The following is a 19408-nucleotide window of genomic DNA, read 5'->3' as shown; positions in this document are numbered from 1 at the left end:
CCAGGGACACCCAAGACAGAGGAATGCCCTTAGGGGTTACAAAAGGCATTAGGACACTTTATATAATAGCTAAACCCAGAGAGGAGTCTGGCCGAGGAGTGAGATACCAGGGTCTCTGGACTGCTTTCAAAAAAGCACTTTTTGTCCAGTGTGTCCTCATTATGTCAGGCAAAGGGACTACCTGTACCCCTACCTGGAGGAGGGGACCACGTGCCATAGGAGGGTGGTCCCTGAGGGCAGTAATTAGGGTCAACTGTTAGAATTCAGACTGTCCCCTGCAAATTGAGCTGAGAAACCAACTCAAACCACCCCCAGATCCCACAAATACAGTGCCCTGGCGAGCTCCCCCCAGATCCCACAAATACAGTGCCCTGGCGAGCTCCCCCCAGATCCCACAAATACAGTGCCCTGGCGAGCTCCCCCCAGATCCCACAAATACAGTGCCCTGGCGAGCTCCCCCCAGATCCCACAAATACAGTGCCCTGGCGAGCTCGCCACGCCTTGCATTTTCCTTCCCAGAACTTCCCACAGCGTAGTTATGACTACACTGTGACTGTCCTGTCCCATCACTGCACCGAGCACGTGCTTTCAACTGAATTTATTTAACCCTTTGAGGAGCACAAACGTTCATGTACATCCTCATGCCTTCTGACCATCCAGAGTATGATAGACTTGTTTTAAAAATGTGTAAGGCAACATTAGAAAAAGGCAAATGTATGTTCTTCCTGTTTCCATAAATTAGTTATCAAACAAATGTGATTTTAAGTTAGTAAAACTGTAACTGGAATTAATTTCATTCTTTTTTTTTTTTTTTTTTTTTTTTGTATTTTTCTGAAGCTGGAAATGGGGAGAGACAGTCAGACAGACTCCCGCATGCGCCCGACCGGGATCCACCCGGCACGCCCACCAGGGGCCACGCTCTGCCCACCAGGGGGCGATGCTCTGCCGAGACCAGAGCCACTCTAGCGCCTGGGGCAGAGGCCAAGGAGCCATCCCCAGCGCCCGGGCCATCTTTGCTCCAATGGAGCCTTGGCTGCGGGAGGGGAGAGAGAGATAGAGAGGAAGGAGGGGGTGGGGGTGGAGAAGCAAATGGGCGCTTCTCCTGTGTGCCCTGGCCGGGAATTGAACCCGGGTCCCCCGCACGCCAGGCCGACGCTCTACCGCTGAGCCAACCGGCCAGGGCCTAATTTCATTCTTGAAAAAAAAAAAAACTTACTCCCGGGGGTCAGTGAGCATAAAAAAAACCCTTACTATTCAAAGAGTTAAAAATATTTTAAAGGAAGACTGAATTTCTGACTTGCTGTTATAAAACTTGATAGTAAACCCCCTTCCCAAAGTGGTAAAAAGCAGCAGTCACTACATTACAGAAGCACAGAAAGATGGGACCCATCGAGGCAGTGTGCAGGGCCTCGGCCCAGCCTGTGCACAGGCAGGGGGCCCCCCAGGCCCATGTGAGCAGACAGGCCACGCAGTGATGTGCAGTGACTACTGCATGGAGAATGAAGGGATCCACAACTCCCCTGGGAGGGACAGGGCTCTGGGAGGGACAAGCCTCTGCAGAACTCACACTGGACTCGGCAGCAGGGGCTTGAATGCCAAGCAGCCCTCCGGGCCAGCAGACTCCCCTGAGGCCTGAGAGGAGGCAGAGCCTGCCCTGGGCAGACCAACCTGCCCTCCCCTGCACTTGATGGTGCGCTTCTCAGTGAACACTTACAAGCTGGTATTTCAGGAGTCTCTGGAGAGTCCGAGAACTATTCATTGATACCTACTCGCCCCCAGGTACAGTGCTTGAAGCTGACAATACAAAAGTGAGAAGATACGGTCTTTCCTATCATGGAGCCAATATTCTACTCGGGAAGACAGAAAACAAATAAGTAGACAAAGAGATAATATAATTTCACACAGTGATGAGTGTTACAAAGCGAAGCAGGTGGCTGGGAGAGTCACTGGTGCTTTGGAGGCAGGGTGGTCAGGGAAGGCTGAGACGACAGGAGCGAGTGGGAGAAGGAACCAGCAGAGGGACAGAGGATGGAAATGCCTGGGGCTTGGAGGGGGCTTGCTGCCAGGAGCTGCAAGGAGGCCAGCGGGTCAAGACTTGGTGAGCAGAGAAGAGCTTTGTTGAGGAGTGGAGCTGCCCTGTCCCAACACCACTGGCTAGGGTGAAGAGAAACGACAATGGTCATTTACTACTAACGTGAGGATAACTTAGTTCAGGACTGTTAGAGAGCTGCTTGGCAGTATCTACTAACACTAAACAAAGGCCTACCCAATGACCTAGCAATTCCACTCCTAAATATATACCCACAGAAATGAGTATGCAGGCTCACCAAAAGACAAGTACAAGAACATTCACAGCAACTTTCTTTACAATAGCCCCAAACATGGCAACAACCCAAATGTGTTAGCAGGAGCATGGAGAAACACACTATGACATCCTCTTACAATGAAATACTATAAGACCAAACTATAGCCCTATGCTCTATGTACAGATGAACCTCACAGACATAATGTTCAGTGAAAGAAGCCAAAGAGTATATATTGTATGATTCCAACAACAGGAAAAATGAATCTATGGATTCCTTTGGTGGGCTGGAAATATCCTATAGCTTGACCTGAATGGTGACTGCAGAGTGTACACCACATATTATTACTCACTGAGGTGTACAGCAAGGGTCTGGGTGCTTTAAATACATCATCCCTCAAAACATTTTATTTATTTATTTATTTATTTTTACAGGGTCAGAGAGAGAGAGAGTCAGAGAGAGGGATAGATAGGGACAGACAGACAGGAACAGAGAGAGATGAGAAGCATCAATCATCAGTTTCTCGATGCGACATCTTAGTTGTTCATTGATTGCTTTCTCTTTTTTTTTTTTTTTGTATTTTTCTGAAGCTGGAAACGGGGAGAGACAGTCAGACAGACTCCCGCATGTGCCCGACCAGGATCCACCCGGCACGCCCACTAGAGGGCGACGCTCTGCCCACCAGGGGGCGATGCTCTGCCCCTCCGGGGCGTCGCTCTGCCGAGACCAGAGCCACTCTAGCGCCTGGGGCAGAGGCCAAGGAGCCATCCCCAGCGCCCGGGCCATCTTTGCTCCAATGGAGCCTTGGCTGCGGGAGGGGAAGAGAGAGAGAGAGAGGAAGGAGGGGGTGTGTGGAGAAGCAAATGGGCGCTTCTCCTATGTGTGCCCTGGCCAGGAGTCGAACCCGGGTCCCCCGCACGCCAGGCCAACGCTCTTCCACTGAGCCAATCGGCCAGGGCCTGATTGCTTTCTCATATGTGCCTTGACTGTGGGCCTTCAGCAGACCGAGTAACCCCTTGATTGAACCAGTGACCTTGGGTCCAAGCTGGTGAGCTTTTGCTCAAGCCAGATGAGCCCACGCTCAAGCTGGCAACCTCGGGGTCTCAAACCTGGGTCCTCCGCATCCCAGTCTGACGCTCTATCCACTGCGCCACTGCCTGGTCAGGCCTCAAAACATTTTAAAGGGGGGAAATAATAGTCTTTTCAATAAATAGTGCTGGTACAACTAGATATCCATATGCAAAAGAATGTAAGTGAACTTCATCCTTATATCATATACAAAAATTAAATCAAGGTCCTGGCCCATGGCTCAGAGGTAGAGTGTCAGCCCAGTGTGTGGAAGTCCCGGGTTTGATTCTCAGTCAAGGCACACAGGAGAAGCACCCATCGAGTTCTCCACCCTTTCCCTGCTCTCTCTTTCCCCCTCCTGCAGCCATGGCTCACATGGTTTGAGCAAAGTTGGCCCTGGGCACTGAGGATGGCTCCATGACCTTGACTCAGGTGTTAAAACAGCTCAGTTGCCAAGCAAGGAGCAGTGGCCCCAGATGGGCAGAGCATCACCCCAGTAGGGGGCTTGCCAGGTGGATTCCAGTCAGGGTGCATGCGAGTGTCTGTCTCTCTGCCTCCCTGTCTTTCAGTAATAATAAAAAAAAATTAACTCAAGCCTGACCAGGCGGTGGCGCAGTGGATAGAGTGTCAGCCTAGGATGCTGAGGACCCAAGTTTGAAACCCCCAAGTTGACAGCCTGAGTGCAGGCTCATCTGGTTTGAGCACGGGCTGACTGGCTTGAGTGCGGTATCATAGACATGACCCCATGGTTGCTGGCTGGAGCCCAAAGGTCTCTGGCTTTGAAGCCCAAGGTTGCTGGCTTGAGCAAGGGTCACTGGCTCGGCTGGAGATCCCCCACCAGTCAAGGCACATATGAGAAAGCAATCAGTGAACAACTATAGTGCTGAAAGAATGAGTCTCTTTACCTTCTTGCCTGTCTCTCTCGCAAAAAAAAAAAAAAAAAAAAAAAAAAAAAAAAAAAGGGAAAAATTCAAAATGTATCACATATCTAAATGTAAGGACTAAAATTATAAAAATTTTAGAAGAACACACAGGAGTAATTCATGATGGTGTTGATTAGGAAATGGATAGAGATACAGCACCAAAGCACAAATGAAAAATAGATAAGTTAGACTACAGCAAAATTTAAAACTTTTATGCTGCAAATGGTACCACTGAGGAAGCAAAAAGGCAACTCATAGAATGGGAGAAAATATTTGAAATTTACATAGTTATTAAATAAGGGTCTAGAATCCGGGATATATAAAAAGCCATTATGACTCTTTATTAACCAATGTCATTCAATAAATTCATTAGGAAGTAAACAAAAACAAAAACATATAACTCAATAATAAAAAGACAGAAAACCTTGGACAAAGGTTCTGATTGATATTTTTCCAAAGAAAATACAACAATTACAATAAGCCTATGAAAAGATGCTCAACATACATCATCAGCCATCAGGGATGCACATATTAAAACCATACTGAACCTGACCAGGTAGTGACACAGTGGAGAGAGCATCAGCCTGGGACACAGAGGACCCAGGTTCGGAACCCTGAGGGCACCGGCTTGAGCGTGGGTTCATCTGGCTTGAGCGTGGGCTCACCGGCTTAAGCATGGGATCATTGCCAGACAAGACCTCATGACCTCAAAGGTCACTAGCTTGAAGCCAAAGGTCACTGGCTTGAGCAAGGGGTCACTCACTCTGCTGAGTCCCCCCCAACCCATTCAGGGTACATCTGAGAAGCAATCAATGAACAACTAAGATGCCACAACTATGAGTTGATGCTTCTCATCTTTCTCCCTGTCTGTCCCTCCCTCTGCCTTTGGCCTTTTTTTCTCTCTCTCACTAAAAAAGAAAAAAACCTAAAATAAAAATACCCATAATGAGATGCCACTTCTCACCTACTATGATAGCAATAATAATAATAACGACAATAAAACCTGCTGGTGAGGATGGGGAGAAATACACTGGTGGTGAGAATATAAAATGGGGCAGCTCCTTTGGAAAACAGTTTGGCAGTTCCTCCAAAGGTTAAACAGAGAGTTACCATATGATTCAAAAATTCAACTTCTGGTATGTATCCAAGAGAATTAAAAACTTATGTCTACCCAAAAACTTTTACATGAATGTTTATTGCAGCATTATTCATAATAGCCATAAAGTGGGGGAAAACCCAAATGACTACCAACTAATGAAGGGATAAATAACATGTGACATATCCATACAATGAGATCTACAATGGAATACTACTTAGCAACAAAAAGGAAGGAAGTAGGGATACACACTACAATAATGGGTGAACCTTAAAGCATCATGTTAAGTGAAAGAAACCAACTGCAAAAGGTACGTAGTATCTATTATGCTATATGTCTACAACAGCGTATCTACAGACAAAGCAGATTGTGGTTGCCACGGGTTGAGGGGGGTAAGGTAGCTGAGGTGAATGGGTTGGAGACTGCCTGCTAATGGGAAGGGGATTTCTTTTATGGGAGTTGAAAGGTTTTAAAATCAGATTGTGGAGAGTGTGGTGGTTACGGGGGCAGGGGGAGGGAAGGAGGCAGAGGGGGAGGGGAGGGGGAGGGCACAAAGAAATCTAGATAGAAGGTGACAGAGGACAATCTGACTTTAGGTGATGGGTATGCAACATAACTGAATGACAAGATAACCTGGACCTGTTTTCTTTGAATATATGTACCCTGATTTATTGATGTCACCCCATTAAAATTAATAAAAATTTATTTATTAAAAAAAAATCAGATTGTGGGCCCTGACCGGTTGGCTCAGTGGTAGAGCGTCGGCCTGGCGTAAGGGAGTCTTGGGTTCGATTCCCAGCCAGGACACACAGGAGAAGCACCCATATGCTTCTCCACCCCTCCCCCTCTCCTTCCTCTCTGTCTCTCTCTTCCCCTCTCGCAGCCAAGGCTCCATTGGAGCAAAGTTGGCCCGGGCACTGAGGATGGCTCTGTGGCCTCTGCCTCAGGCGCTAGAATGGCTCTGGTTGCAGCAGAGTGACACCGCAGATGGGCAGAGCATCGCCCCCTGGTGGGCATGCCGGGTGGATCCTGGTTGGGCGCATGCGGGAGTCTGTCTGTCTCCCCATTTCCAACTTCAGAAAAATACAAAAACAAAAAAAAATTAGATTGTGGTGATAGTTGCAAATCCCTGTGAATGTACTAAAAAAAAATGATATTCTTTATGTGAATTGTATGATATGTGAATTATATCTCAATAAAAATGTTTTAAAAAGGGTGTGTGTATGTGTGTGTGTGTGCCTCATTTAGTCTGTTTCAGGCCCTGGTCCCATCCAGAGGTATAGGATCTAGAAGCTGCAGGCCACAGGAAGGAAGCGCATGGAAGGAGCTGAAGAGTAAGACCATGTCTCAACATGAACCTCAGACTGCAGCTGGGATCAACTCCAGGACTTGTGTGTCCCTGTGCGAAGGGACACAAGTGAATTCTGACTTCGACGTCACATGACACAAGAACAAACTGCAATGGCCAAAGAGCCTGGGTTCATGGCTTTGACCTCTGCCCCCTGGGCCGGCAGTGCGCAAGCCTCATCACCCACGGCTCTCCGGGACATTCCCGGGACGGACTTCCTCAGGTCATCTGCCAACTGAACTGGCTAATTCTAGAACAGCGCTGTCCAACAGCAATACAATGTGAGTAACATATGCCAGTTTAACTGTTCTAGTAGCCACGTTTGAAAAAATGTAAGAAGCAGCAGGTGAATTTAATTTTAATAATATATTCTATTTAACCCACTGTATCAAAATATTTTCATTTTCATATTTAATCAATAAATCCTTAATGAGAAATTTTACATTCTTTTTTCTGCAACTAAGCCTTCAAAATCCAGTTTGTTTTACAGCACCTAGCTCACTGTGGACTAGCCACATTTTAAGTGTTCCGTCGCCACATGTGGCTAGTGGCTGCCAAATTGGAGAGCACGGTTCTAAATCTGGATCATGTTGCAAAATGAGTATTTTCAAAGGTATTAAATAAAAATATTAATGTATTAGTAACAAGTACTGAGAAGGAAATCAAGGTTCAGCGAGGTGAAGTGTCTTGCCCAAGACCTTAAGCTGTTGAGTGGCAATGGTTATTAAGAGCACAGGGTCTGTGGCCAAATGAGAATTATCTTCTCCCAGGGTCATTGTGAAGATGACAGGAGGTACCCATGGGAAGTGATCGGCACAGTGCCTGGCTCATATCCACTACTTACACACGAAGACACATGAGCTCCATCGTCACGATGCTATGAACACGAACACCTTGCAGAGAGGGGGAGACAAGGGGAGAAAGCAGAGACTACCCGGGTCACCAGGTGGGGAAACCCTGCCCAGCTCTGAGCCACTTTACCAAGACCACTCACCGGACTGGTGGGCGAGGATACCACGAGGCTCAGTCCAGCTCCGTCACCCATCGACGGCTTCTGCTGGCCGCTCCCTCGGCCGACTGCTTTCACAGGACTAGGAGGCTGCTGGTCAGAAGGCCGCCCTGAAGTGACAGCGTGGGCAGTGCCCACATGCTGGAAGCCCAGGATGCCCGGTGCCTGGGGAAGCGGCTCCTGCTTGTGGCCACCATCCGGCATCCCAGAGGCTGCCTGGGCAGACAGGGGCCCTGCAGGCACATCCAGGTGCAGGTTCGCACTGGGGTCGCGGCAGAGGCCATGGAGGGAGAGCGAGTCCTGCAGGGTGGGGGTCTCCACTTCTCCGCTCAGTCCATTGGTTGGCACAGAGTTTACCTGGGCTTTGCTGAACTCCGACAACACCCTAGAAAATTTTAAACAAAGAAGCCTATGTGACAGGTTGAGAGCTAGAATACCCAAAGTTACTGGGGCAGTGGTAAAAATGGAAAGCTGCCATTTTGTGATTTAAAAATGACCAATAGGCCTTGGCCAGTTGGCTCAGTAATAAGAGCATCCTCCTGGCGTGTGGATGTCCCAGGTTTGATTCCTGGTCAAGGAACACAGGAGAAGTGCCCACTACTTCTCCACCCCTCCCCATCTCACTTCTCTTTCTCTCTCTTCTCCTCCTGCAGTCATGGCTTGATTGGGGTGAGTTGGCCCGGGGCACTGGATGGCTCCATGGCCTCCACCTCAGGTGCTGAAGAAGAGCTCGGTTGCTGAGCAAGGGAGCAAGGGCCCCAGATGGGCAGAGCATTGCCCCTTAGTGGGCTTGCCAGGTGGATCCTGGTCGGGGCACATGTGGGAGTCTGTCTCTCTGCCTCGCTTCCGCTCACTGAATAAAAAAAAAGAAGAAATAACACTTCATCGCCCACTGCACTCCTTTGCTCACACACAGCCCTCCTCCTCCTGACATCCCCCATCAGTTTCTCCCCACCTGGGACTGAGGCTGATGGGGCAGGCAGGTGAGTGTGCTACCCAGGATTCAGGTGAAAAGTTCACAAAGCAGAGAAAAAGGACTTGATGTGAATGGGAACTGATCACCTTTACTTTCTGCACAGGCTAACTGTGGGCCTGGAGAGTTTGCTCGGCCAAAGAAATGGTTGTATGGGCAATTACTTCCCCAAGCCAACCGCGGCACAGTCCTGTGAACAGAGCGTCTCGGGCTGGGCTTCCCAACAGCACTGAGGCACCAAGATTACACCCCTGAGACACAGCCGTAGCTGAAGGGAGGACCCACTCTGTTCCTGGAACAGTAACTGGGCAGCAGGTTTAGGATGAGGTGCAAGGCTGGTCCACTTCCATCTCAGAGCTGGACTGGCTGCGGAGTCAGAGAAGGCTCCTGTTCCCGGAAGTTGCGGCGGGGGATCAGTGTACACAAGGTGTGTGAGTGTGCATACAAGTATACATAAGGTGTGCACCTGCTCACTCCTCCCAGTGGGACTAGCTCTTCTTGTCCTTAAGTGGTGTTTCTGGGGCCAGAGGAAGCTAATGCTACTGCCTTTGTATACACACACACACACACACACACACGTGTGCGCACATGCATGCACACACACGCATACAAAACATACTTCTGGGCCATCTGCAATGTGCACTGGCTATTGGCTGCTCCACCCTCCCTCTCCTGAGGCTTCTGAGAACCCAAGTTCCATTTCTGCAGTAAACCTATTTGCTGGCTCCTCTTCTGCTTATGAATTCAGATGAGTCCATCATGGACAAATATAGGTCAGATGACAACAAAGCTGCCTGGAGCCCAAGAGATTGCACACATCTGCCACAAAACTTACACTGGGTCCAGAAGACACATCAAACTTGCCTTAATGGAGGTTTATGGAAACCAAACTTTTAGAACTCAAGTTTTTACTTGATCATCTTCTGGCCGAACTCTGCTCTTATCTATACCATCTTAACCCCAAACAAAATTTCAAGACATTCTAGTCAACAATGGATGACCAAACCACACATTTGTGGGCAAGTGGTTTTCAACATGGGTGCCAAGACAAGACATTTCAATGGGGAAAGAACAGTCTTTTCCACAAATGGTGCTGGGATAAGTGAATATTCATAAGAATGAAGTAGTACCCCTATCTCACACCATGTTAAAAAATTAACTGAAAATGGATCAAAGACCCAAAGGTAAGAGTGAAAACTATAAAACTCTTAGAAGGAAGTAGGTATAAATCTTTGTATCTTTGGGTCAGGCAACAGTTTCTTACATATAACATCTAAAGCATAAACAGCCAATAAAAACAGGACTTCATCAAAATAAAAAGCTTTCATACTTCCAAAGGACACTGACAATAAAGTGAAAAGACAACCCATAGAATAGGAAAAATACACGCTTATTTTATATGCAACTCTTATCATCTAGCTAATAAGGGTCTAGTATCCAGCATATATAGCAGTGGTCCCCAACCTTTTTTGGGCCACAGACCGGTTTAATATCAGAAAATATTTTCACGGACCGGCCTTTAGGGTGGGACGAATAAATGTGTTACATGACCGAGACAAGCGTCAAGAGTAAGTCCGAGAAAGTGTCAAGAGTGAGTCTTAGATGGACATAACAGAGGGAATCTGGTCATTTTTTAAAAGTAAAACATTGTTCAGACTTAAATATAAATAAAATGGAAATAATGTAAGTTATTTATTCTTTCTCTACGGACTGGTACCAAATGGCCCATGGACCGGTACCGGTCCGTGGCCCGGGGGTTGGGGACCACTGATATATAGCACTCTTACAGCTCAGTAAGAAAAAGATAAATAACCCAGGCCCTGGCCTGGTAGCTCAGTTGGTCAGCGACGTCTTGTCAAGCTGAGGTTGTGGATTCAATCCCTAGTCAGGGCACATATAAAAATAAACCAATGACAACATGGATAAATGGAACAACAAACAGATGTTTCTCACTCTCTGTGTCTGCCTCCCTTCCTTTCCCTCTAAAAATAAATAAATATTAAAAAAGACAACCCAACTTAAAAATAGGCAAAGGATAAGACTAGATATTATTCCAAAAAAGATATACAAATCGCCAATAAGTACATAAAAAAGATGTTCCGTATCATTAGACAGCAGTAAAGTACAAATCAAAACCACACTGAGATCTACTTCATGCTTACTAGGTTGGCTACAATTTAAAAAACCAGAATAACAAGAGTTGGCAAAGATGTGGAGAAACTGGAATACTCATATACTGCTGGTAGAAATATAAAATGGTGTAGCTTCCATGGAAAACAGTTTGGTAATTCCTCAGAAAGTTAAACATAAAATTATCACATGGCTCAGGAATTCTACCCATGGGTATATACCCAAGAGAATTAAAAACATATGTTCACACAAAAACTTGTACACAAATGTTCTTAACATTATTCATAATAGCCAAAAAGTGGGAAACAACCCAACTGTCCATGGGCTGATAAATAAACATATGGTGGTATAAACATACACAATGGAATATTCAGCTGTGATACATGCTACAACATGGATAAAATGTGAAAACTTACTACGTGAAAGAAACTGCTCAGAAAAGGCCGTGTATTATACGAGTCCACTGATATGACAAGACCAAAACCAGTCAATCCATGGTTGATGGATAAGGGGTTTCCCTACAGGGTGATGAAAGTGTTCTTGAATAAGATGGTGGCGATGTTGCACAATCTTGTGAATATACTAAAAACTACAGAACTGTACACTTTAAAATGGTGAATTTGATATGTGAATCATATCTCAATAAACAAAAAGGTGACCTTCCAGAGAAAGGTGTAAATGTGTTTGTGGAATAGTTGTGGGGAAGGCAGGGCATGCCACTTCTTGCTCTATGGCCTCACTCTAAAAACAGACCGATAAAAACCCAGGAGGGCAACTTGCGGGGAACAGGCAACAGTGCATTCTGGAGCAAAGGGTCAGTTTCCACAGGCCAAGGAGGAAGGTACATTTGCCAACCAGTTGTATGTGTCCAAACCACTGTGACAGAATGGGGCCACACTATAAAATGAACTAGAGACAGATTTTTAACAATGTCCCCTGTGAAGTCCCAGCTCCTCATGGGCTCGTGGGAGGTGGTGTGATTAAAAGCAGGGACCCAGAGCCCTCCTGGCCTTGGTTAGCACGTTGCCGAGTGCCCCACAACAGGTACCTAAAGTTCATAGATTTAATTCCCTGATCTGTAAAACAGGTGTGGAACAGCACTCACTTTTATAACTGTCATAAAGATTAAATGAGATAGTATAGGTAAAATGCTTAGTGGAGTATCTTGCACAAGTTAAATATTCCATAAACGTTAACCTTAATTTGTTGTGGTAGCTGTTTTTATTATCATCGATAAGACTGCTTAGCCTCTAGGAACATGAATATAATGGAAGGAAAGGAGAATTATGGAAACACTCACTAGCATTACCAAAATGGTTGTTATAAATGAATCCTAATCTATAGGAAAGATTTGAATGCTAGAGTAGACTGGGTGTTAGAATGAGTAACTTATGCAGAAAGAAATCCCACCCAAAAGCAAGAAGCTCATGTGATAAATTAGAACTTCTACCCACTCGAAACCAAGATCAAGGTGAAATCAAGTTCACAGAGCTTCATCAGAACCAGTTCTGGTCTTCAAGACCCAATGAGAATAAGAGAGACAGGTACCTCAACTGGAAAAAGTGCTAAAGATGAGATTTTGAAGGAAAGGCAAAAGAAAGAAAACTCTGAAAAAATGTGAAGAAAATACAACAAAGAAAAAAAACCAGGAAACTGATAGTCTTTTTACTTCTGTCTGGCTCAGGGCAGTGGTTTTCAAAAATGTTCTGTTCAAAAAATTTAAAACCTGCCCTGGCCGGTTGGCTCAGTGGTAGAGCGTTGGCCAGGCGTGCAGGAGTCCCGGGTTCAATTCCCGGCAAGGGCACACAGGGGAAGCGCCCATCTGCTTCTCCACCCCTCCCCCTCTCCTTCCTCTCTGTCTCTCTCTTCCCCTCCCACAGCCAAGGCTCCACTGGAGCAAAGTTGGCCCGGGCGCTGAGGATGGCGCTCTGTGGCCTCTGCCTCAGGTGCTAGAATGGCTCTGATTGCGGCACAGCGACGCCCCAAGATGGGCAGAGCATCGCCCCCTGGTGGGTGTGCTGGGTGGATCCCAGTCGGGCGCATGCGGGAGTCTGTCTGACTGCCTCCCCCTTTCTGGCTTTGGAAAAATACACACACACAAAAAATTTAAAACCTTGTGCTTTTACTTAGAAAACAATCTGAAAGAGCCCAACCAGGTGGTGGTGCAGTGGATAGAGCGTCGGACTGGGACATGGAGGAATCTCCCAGGTTCTCGAGACTCCGAGGTCACCAGCTTGAGCGCAGGCTCATCTGGTTTGAGCCCAAGGTCACTGGATCAAGCAAGGGGTTACTCGGTCTGCTGTAGCCGCCCCCCCCCATCAAGGCATATATAAGAAAGCAATCAATGAACAACTAAGGTGTCTCAACGAAAAACTAATGATTGATGCTTCTCATCTCTCTCTGTTCCTGTCTTTCTGTCCCTATCTGTCCCTCTCTCTGACTGTCTCTGTCACACACACACACACACAAAAGAAAACAATCCGAAAGAGTGTGTGTATTCTATGCATTTGTATCTATGTGGTATGTATGAAATAAACAAAAAGCATGGCCTGGAGACTGGGTGGCCAGCCAAGTGGTTCTGAGCCTGTGGTTTTCCTGAACACGTGGACTATTGAATTGGTGGTACATGGCACTCAAGGGTGACTAATAAATGCACAGAGGTGGGCTGCATGTGCTTAGAGTCATTTCCCCCAAGGGAAGGCCTCATGATTACACCTGACAAATCTCACTAACCCAATCTGCAGCACTGCTTAGAGAGGCAAGTAGTGGGAGAACTGGTGTCATCAGTTCTCAAGAGTACTCAGCCTGACCTGTGGTGGCGCAGTGGGATAAAGCGTCGACCTGGAACACTGAGGTTGCCGGTTCAAAACCTTGGGCTTGCCTGGTCAAGGCACATATGGGAGTTGATGCTTCCTACTCTTCCCCTTTCTCTCTCTCCTCTCTGAAAATTGAATAAAATTTTTTTTTTTTTAAAAAAAGAGTACTCAGCAGTAAATGACAATAACACCACCTATTGGGCACTTGTCATGTGTCAGAAACTGCTCTAAGCACTACCTTAACTCATTTAATCTTCTCAGCACTCCTCTGAAGCATTCTTAACCCTATTTTAGGTGAGGACATCAAGGCCATAGAGATTGAGTAACTTGCCTAAGGTCAAAAAGCGGGTTAAAGAAGACTCTTAACAGTCTGTCTCCTGAGTCCACATTCTGACCACTAGAAGGTGCCTTCTGCCTTCGCTTCTCAGTGATAATTGTAATTCAGACCCAGCAAACACAAAGAAGCCACTTAGGACAGTCAATCCTCTATTCACAGGCAAACTGCCATTTGGTTTCAGTAAAATATTTTATCAATACATTTCCTTCTGAATGTTAGTGTTTTGTACTTTATTTAATTTTAATTTGTAATGTTTTGATTTTACCATTGTAAGAGTTATAAGAACAAGGTATTTATGTCTAATTATAAGTTACATTAAGTAATATAAAGAAAGTAACTTAAGTGAACTTTTACATAATTATAAGTTACATTAAGTAATATAAAGAAAGTAGCTTAAGTGAACTCTTACGTGTTGTTGCGAATCTTTACCCTTAAAACATACACTCCAAGCACGCACAACTAAATGGAACAAATGAAACGAGTTGATGCTTCTCTCTCTTTCTCTTCCCCTTCCCCCTCTCCCTTCTTGTCTCTCAAAAATCAATGGAAAAATTAAAACAAAACAAAACAGACACTCCAAGAAATGCTGGTCTCTGTGGATGCTCACAGACTAACGCCAAGCCCAGCTGCAAGAAGGCTGGATGTGTGCTGCTTGTGCCCCTGTGGGCTCAGTGTGTGCTGGGTTCTCACATCACTGTGCAGTGCTGGTCTGTGCATCCTGACCCTCGTCCCTTGAGTTCCCCATAATAACCTCACGGGGTGGATGGGCACTAGTTCAATGACTTTAAGCTGGAATTTTCCAATCACAAGACTCATGAAAGATAAAAGCGAGATACATGACAAAGAGAAGGCTGGCAGGTCTGCTGGAGGAGGGAGAGGCAACAAAGGACTGAGACATGAATGAGCCTAAGTCACACCACAGGCCCAGCCAATGCCGGGGCAGGAACAGCTCCTTCCCAATATGTTCTATCTAAATCCTTCTGCTTGACGTTTGAAAATTCTATCTAATGTGCTCAGTGCTCAGAAGCTGTTTCTGGTGCCTACCAGATATTCTGTTGTATGCGACGCACTAACAAGCATCTGATTTGATCCTCAAACAGTCCTACGAGGGGAACTCCATTTTAAAGATGAAAAAACAGAACCTGACATTATTGGACTTGGAAGTGGTAGAAGAGGGCCTGAAACTAGATCTGCTCCAAGCCAATCAACACTATCCAAAATGGGTATTATTCCCATACCAGGTGGGAGCCCTGTAAAGACCTGAACCAAAGGTAGGAGGTGGTGGGGAACAGCAGGAGTGACAAAGGAGGTACAGGCTGATGGAGCATGGATCCAACGGAAGGAAATGCTTTAAAAAGGTTACCATTTTTTACCTATTAGATGAGCAAACATCCAAAATCTGATAATACCATCTGTTGACAAGGCCAATGTATATTCCTGATTGAGTTTGATTCATTCCAGTCAGGGCACACAGGAGAAGCCACCATTTGCTTCTCTGTCCCCCTTTCTCCCTCTTCTCTCCCTCTTCCCAACCTGTAGCCAGTGGCTCAGTTGGTTCAAGGGTGACCTTGGGTGCTGAGGACAGCTCAGTTGGTCCAAGCGTCAGCCTCAGGCACTAAAAATAGCTTAGTTGATTCGAGCATTGACCCCAGACGGGGGTTGCCGGGTGGACCCCAGTTGGGGTGCATGCGGTTGACTGTCTCACTATTTCCCCTCTTCTCACTTAAATACAAAAAAAAAAAAAAAGCCTCAGCGAAGAAGGCTCTGTCCAGGTCCCTTTCTCTAGTCAATGTCATCGTTCCATGTGCTCCTGTGCCACATGTGGGCTTGGCCCATTTGTCTACCACTTCCTCCAGGCCTCATCCAGGTTGTGTCCTCTGTAAGGTCGCAAATCACCCTTATACATCATGTTTCACTGTATTTTAAGGAAGATGTAAATACAGATTTGAACTATTAGTGTCCTTTTCTCTAGATAAAGAAGAAAATAATATTTTATAAGGGGTCCCAGAGAGATTAAATAACTTGTCAAAAGTCACCCAGGACAAAGCTGGAGCTTGGACCAGCGCTGAGCCCTGTCTGAATCCACTCTTCTCACTGCCCACACTCTGCCCCAAGGCCCAGCTCCCAGCAGCTGCAGTCCCCGAAGAAGGGACAGTGCTCCTTTGCCTTTCCTTACGCCCTCAGAGTCCCGTGCTCAGGGACAGCAATCACATGGCATGGGAAGGAAGGGAAGGAGGGAGGAAAAGAGGGAAAGAAGAGAGGGAAGGAGTGGAGGAGGGGTACTCACTCCTGCAGAGACGGGTCTGAATCGTCAGCATTTGCTGGCCCCAGATCTGAGTCATATGACATGGGCTCCTCAGAATGATCTGGACTCTTGGAGCCATTCTCTTGGAGTGGGAGGCTATCGGAGTTTAGGCTGCAGGACAGCTGGGACAAACTGGCTGTGTCCAGGCTGAGGGAGGAGGCAGTGAGCTGCCTGCTCCGTGGGATCTTATGGCCCGAGTGCTGGACTTCGATGTCCTCTGAGCCTGAGGAATGGGAAATGGAGTCCAGAGACTCCTTCCGCTGCAGTTCGGTGCTGGAGGTAGTGAGAGGGTCGAGCTCAGAGAGTGGGCAAAGCCCAGAGAGGGCCAGTGGGGTGAGCGTCCACTCGTTTAGGATGGCAGACTTGTAGGAGAGCTCGAAGGACAGGGACGTGAGGCCCTGCAGGAAGCTGAGCAGGAACTCGCCCTCCTCGGCGTCTCGGAGCAGCGCGCTGGGCTGGTAGTACTCGCACAGGCGGGCCCGCTCCTGCAGCAGCAGCTTCAGGTAGCACTCCAGCAGGCCGTCGTTGAGGGCCAGCCGCAGCCAGGCCCGGCAGCGGCCCACGTCCGTGCTCACGAACACCAGGTGCTCCAGTTCCGAGATGGTGTGTCTGGGCGTGGGGAGAACAGAATTATTTCAAGAAATGACTTTGAATCTCTGAAGTGTCCTTTCCTACCCTGGTTGGCAAGAGCCAATGACAATGACTGCAGATATATATAGACATGAAAAATTCTTAGGTAACAGCATTTTAAGGGGCATTGAGAAATATTAAGCAATAATCCTCAACGTTTTGAGGTTGGTGTCATGAAGGAAAATTGCCGTTTTCATTACAACTACCCCTTGGGCACCGGATAACATCTGCTTGCATCCAGAACATGTTTGCTGGGTCCTTAAGTGCAAGGTCCTCGGAGCTGTGATGACACAGGGTAAAGACATGGTCCCTGCCCTCTGCCCAGGTAACTGCTTTCACACCTGCTGCCCTTGAAGAGCTGGGGTGGGGACTGCGTAATCATTTCCGGGTTGGAGTACAAAGAGAAGCCAGAGAGGGCCGTATCTGAGCCGGGCAGCGAGGGATTTCAAGATGAAAGGAGGACCTCCTAGGCTTCTAGGCACATGGAACTAACAGAAAAAATGGCATAAAGGTTAGAAAAGCAGGTGACCCATAACAGGAGTAGGGAGGAGGGATAGGTGACTTGGTGGCACAGCCAGGTAAGGCGGAGCGGGGCGATGGTCCCCACACCTGGCTGTGCCTCACCTGGGGAACCTGATCAGGATACAGATTCTGGGACCCCAACTGAGTCACAGGAAAGTGACTCGACCTCAGCTAGGCAGACTTCCACCAGGAGTGGAGGAGAGGTACTCACTCCTGCAGTCAGGTTGCTGTGGATAAGATCAGACCCCAGGTGTACCAAACTCAGTTGCTGAATGCTTCGACCTGATTATGACCCTCCTGTGACTATCATAGTCCCCTGCTCACGTCTCCCCCATGGGAGGGCAGACCATGCTCTGTAGGACTTGGTGATTGGCTCCAGTTAGCTTAAGCTCAGTAAATGATAAGACAGAATGACATAAGGCGGACAATTCGAAAGCCATTGTTACCCAAGAGTGAGGTAAGAACCTGAGATAGGCCCTAGCCAGTTGGCTCAGCAGTAGAGCATCGGCCTGGTGTGTGGAAGTCCCAGGTTCAATTACCGACCAGGGCACACAGGAGAAGCACCCATCTGCTTCTCCACCCTTCCCCCTCTCCCTCCTCTCTGTCTCTCTCTTCCCCTCCCGCAGCCAAAGCTCCATTGGAGCAAAGATAGCCCGGGCGCTGAGGATGGCTTCATGGCCTCAGCCTCAGGCACTAGAATGGCTCCAATTGCAGCGGAGCAATGCCCCAGATGGGCACAGCATCACCCCCTGGTGGGCGTGCTGGGTGGATCCTGGTCGGCCGCATGCGGGAGTCTGTCTGCCTGCCTCACCCCGACTTCTCACTTCGGGAAAAAAACAACAAAAAACCCAAAATCTGAGATAGGACAATGGCAGTAGGTGCATGGAAAGGAATATTAGAGACTGACAAGGCACCGTTAGCTGAAGGTGGCATTTAAGAGCCCATGGAGGCGCAGCCTGCTACTTGCTCCAGAGCCCAGGCAGTTAGGGTCAGGGCTACAAAGACAAGTGTCTCAGAGGAATATTCAGACGCTCCATCTGGATTCTACTTGTTTACAAAACAAACCCCCCATACCTTGTGATGAGTATAATACTTAGCACACAGATGTTCAAACACTCTAAGGCGGGGTCAGCAAACTTCTGTAAAGGGCCAGATAGTAACGGTTTTAGGCTTTGCAGGCCACATAACCTCTATGCAACAACCGAACTCCACCAGGGTATGGCAAAAAGACGGCATCTGCTGAAGGTGACCAGCCCAGGGGCTCGAAGCAGTCCCAGAGAAATGAGGGGCTCATGAGGGCTGGTCTAACCATAACCCCTACCTCGACCATCTCTGTTCTAGAACTCAGAGTGCCTGTTGCTTTCCCACACAGCTGGGGATGAAGAGCCCAATGTCACACACCCCAGAGCTCCTTCCCAAAGCCAAACCACTCCAGCTGATCTCACTTGTGGGTGACAGCTTTCAGGAGGGACCAGAAGGCAGGCTGAGGCAGAGGCTTCTGGTAGGTACTCTTCTTCCTTTTCCCCCCGGCTTTGGCTCGAATGTGCTTGGCATGCAGGCCGTGGATAAACACGGCCTCCAGGGCGCTGCACATGGCGTTGGCATCTCCGTCTTCGCTAGTGACCACGGTGTCCGAGGTCACGTACTGCTTCTGCAATGCCTTCATGGATCCCACTAGCTTCTTCTTGATGACCTAGGCAGGGTCAGACATAACACATGCTTTTAGAAGGTCCTATGGCGACCCCTGGAATATAACTCTGTCACAAAATACATGCGCAACTACACATGCACACACCTGTATGTATGTATATGCCTTCTGCAAAACTAGCGTGTGTCAATTATAGAAAATAAAGACAAAGCATATAGAAGAAAAGGAAAATCACACCCATCCAAAGGTACTGCTGTCATTTTTGTGCAAAGATATTTATGTATCTTTGTTTTGTTTTTT

At 47.4% G+C, this 19408-nt stretch overlaps 1 protein-coding gene across 4 annotated transcripts in view; it reads right to left on the bottom strand.

The window, feature by feature from the left end:
- Nucleotides 1-19408, bottom strand: part of PLEKHM1 (pleckstrin homology and RUN domain containing M1) — a 46429-nt gene that overhangs the window by 19068 nt on the left and 7953 nt on the right. For all 4 annotated transcript variants that reach the window (XM_066263387.1, XM_066263386.1, XM_066263388.1 and 1 more), the window contains exons 3-5: nucleotides 18906-19153; nucleotides 16291-16917; nucleotides 7733-8132 (exon numbers count right to left, since the gene is read on the bottom strand). In XM_066263387.1, the coding sequence (XP_066119484.1) occupies nucleotides 7733-8132; nucleotides 16291-16917; nucleotides 18906-19153 (1275 nt within the window). The remainder of the gene's footprint in view (nucleotides 1-7732; nucleotides 8133-16290; nucleotides 16918-18905; nucleotides 19154-19408) is intronic.

The sequence above is a fragment of the Saccopteryx bilineata genome, chromosome 2 (assembly GCF_036850765.1).
Source record: "Saccopteryx bilineata isolate mSacBil1 chromosome 2, mSacBil1_pri_phased_curated, whole genome shotgun sequence".
Classification (NCBI taxonomy): domain Eukaryota; kingdom Metazoa; phylum Chordata; class Mammalia; order Chiroptera; family Emballonuridae; genus Saccopteryx; species Saccopteryx bilineata.
This window is presented reverse-complemented; position numbering and strand designations above follow the sequence as displayed.